At 49.8% G+C, this 1,435-nt stretch overlaps 1 protein-coding gene across 1 annotated transcript in view; it reads left to right on the forward strand.

Moving 5' to 3' along the window:
* Nucleotides 1-414: 414 nt before the first annotated feature.
* Nucleotides 415-1,435, forward strand: part of HEY1 (hes related family bHLH transcription factor with YRPW motif 1) — a 4,604-nt gene continuing 3,583 nt past the window's right edge. The window contains exon 1 of the mRNA XM_014309357.2: nucleotides 415-425. Coding sequence (XP_014164832.1) covers nucleotides 415-425 — 11 coding nt within the window. The remainder of the gene's footprint in view (nucleotides 426-1,435) is intronic.

Below are 1,435 nucleotides of genomic sequence, written 5' to 3' on the forward strand. Positions count from 1 at the left end.
TTCCATTTCCCTCCTACTTGAGATGCTTTGCAAAAATATGGGCATTTCCATGAAATCTGAGGCAACCCTGTGCTGGTAACCTAAACCAATGGGAAGCTGAAGGTAATTATCCCAGGGCCTTAGAATGGGAAAATCTGGGTTCATCAACTCTTTGCTCTCACACGATGCTCATCTTGGTTGTCCTCCAGTCCATCTGATTGTGAAACGTGGAAGAATCAGCTTAGAAGGGAGCCTGAGTTGAAAGGCTCCATGTAAATGAAAATTTAATTGTTATGAAACCACCTCAAAGAGTGCACCCTCATTTCGCCTGTCCTATTTTGCCTGTACCTCAGCCTGAGAAAGCTGGCAGAATGAAGAGGACTTGCTGGGGGAATGCAGCATTCAGGCTGAGGGCCCTGCTGAGTGCAAGGCAGCATGTACTCACAGTAAGCGTGCCAGCCAGACTGCCACACATCCTGTATCCAGTGCTGACCTTTCCTGTCATTCCTCCCTCCTTGCCAGCATAGGCCATGTGCTTTCAGCTTCTTAAAAGCTGTTCCTGCTTCTGCCCACTGCCACAATACATGGTGGGGGTAGTAAACAAGAAAAGGATGTGGCTGGCAGATTTGCAGTTTGGAAGGGTACAGGAAAGAGGGATGCCTTGATTTCCCTTGCATTGCCAACAAACTGAAAAACCCCAAGGTTTTTTTTTTTTTTTTTTTTTTTCTTTTTTTTTTGTTTTTTTTTTTTTTTTTTGAAAGAGGGCAGGCTACCTTTGCCAAGGCTTTTCCTTTTTCTTTTAGCCTGGAAAAGAGGATCGGGATGATCTTATCATTCTCTAGAACTCCCTGAAAGGAGCTGGTAGCCAGGTGGGGATCAGCCTCTCCTCCCAGGCAACCAGCAACAGGACATTAGGACACAGTCTTAAACTGTGCCACGTGAAGTTCAGGTTGGACATGAGGAGGTATTTCTTCACAGCAAAGGTGATACCTGGAATGGGCTGCCAGGGAGGTGGTGGAGTCACCATACCTGGAGGTGTTTAGGAAAAGAGTGGATGTGGCACTTAGTGTGGCACTAGCCATTGTCTGGTTGACCAGAGGTCTCTTCTAACCTCATTTATTCTGTGATTGTACTCACTCAGCTCTCCCAGGCCCTTAGGGAAGCCCCCAGAAGCTTCATCAGCCTCTACAGGGTGCAGTGACTCTTCTGAGCTCAGGCTGCTGAGGACCCCAGCAGAAGGGGCTGGCAGAAGGACTGGTGGGAGCCCGAGGGTGCTGCCCTGTCCTGTCCATCCGCACAGGATCCACAGCACCCACACCGGCTCCCCAGATGGGGACGTGCCCATTCCCACCCCTGCCCTAACACCATCCGTCCGTCCATCCGTCCATCCATCCATCCATCCGTCCATCCGTCCATCCATCCGTCCATCCGTCCATCCGTCCATCCATCCATCCAT

This window comes from Geospiza fortis, unplaced genomic scaffold (assembly GCF_000277835.1).
Source record: "Geospiza fortis unplaced genomic scaffold, GeoFor_1.0 scaffold25, whole genome shotgun sequence".
In the NCBI taxonomy this organism is placed as follows: domain Eukaryota; kingdom Metazoa; phylum Chordata; class Aves; order Passeriformes; family Thraupidae; genus Geospiza; species Geospiza fortis.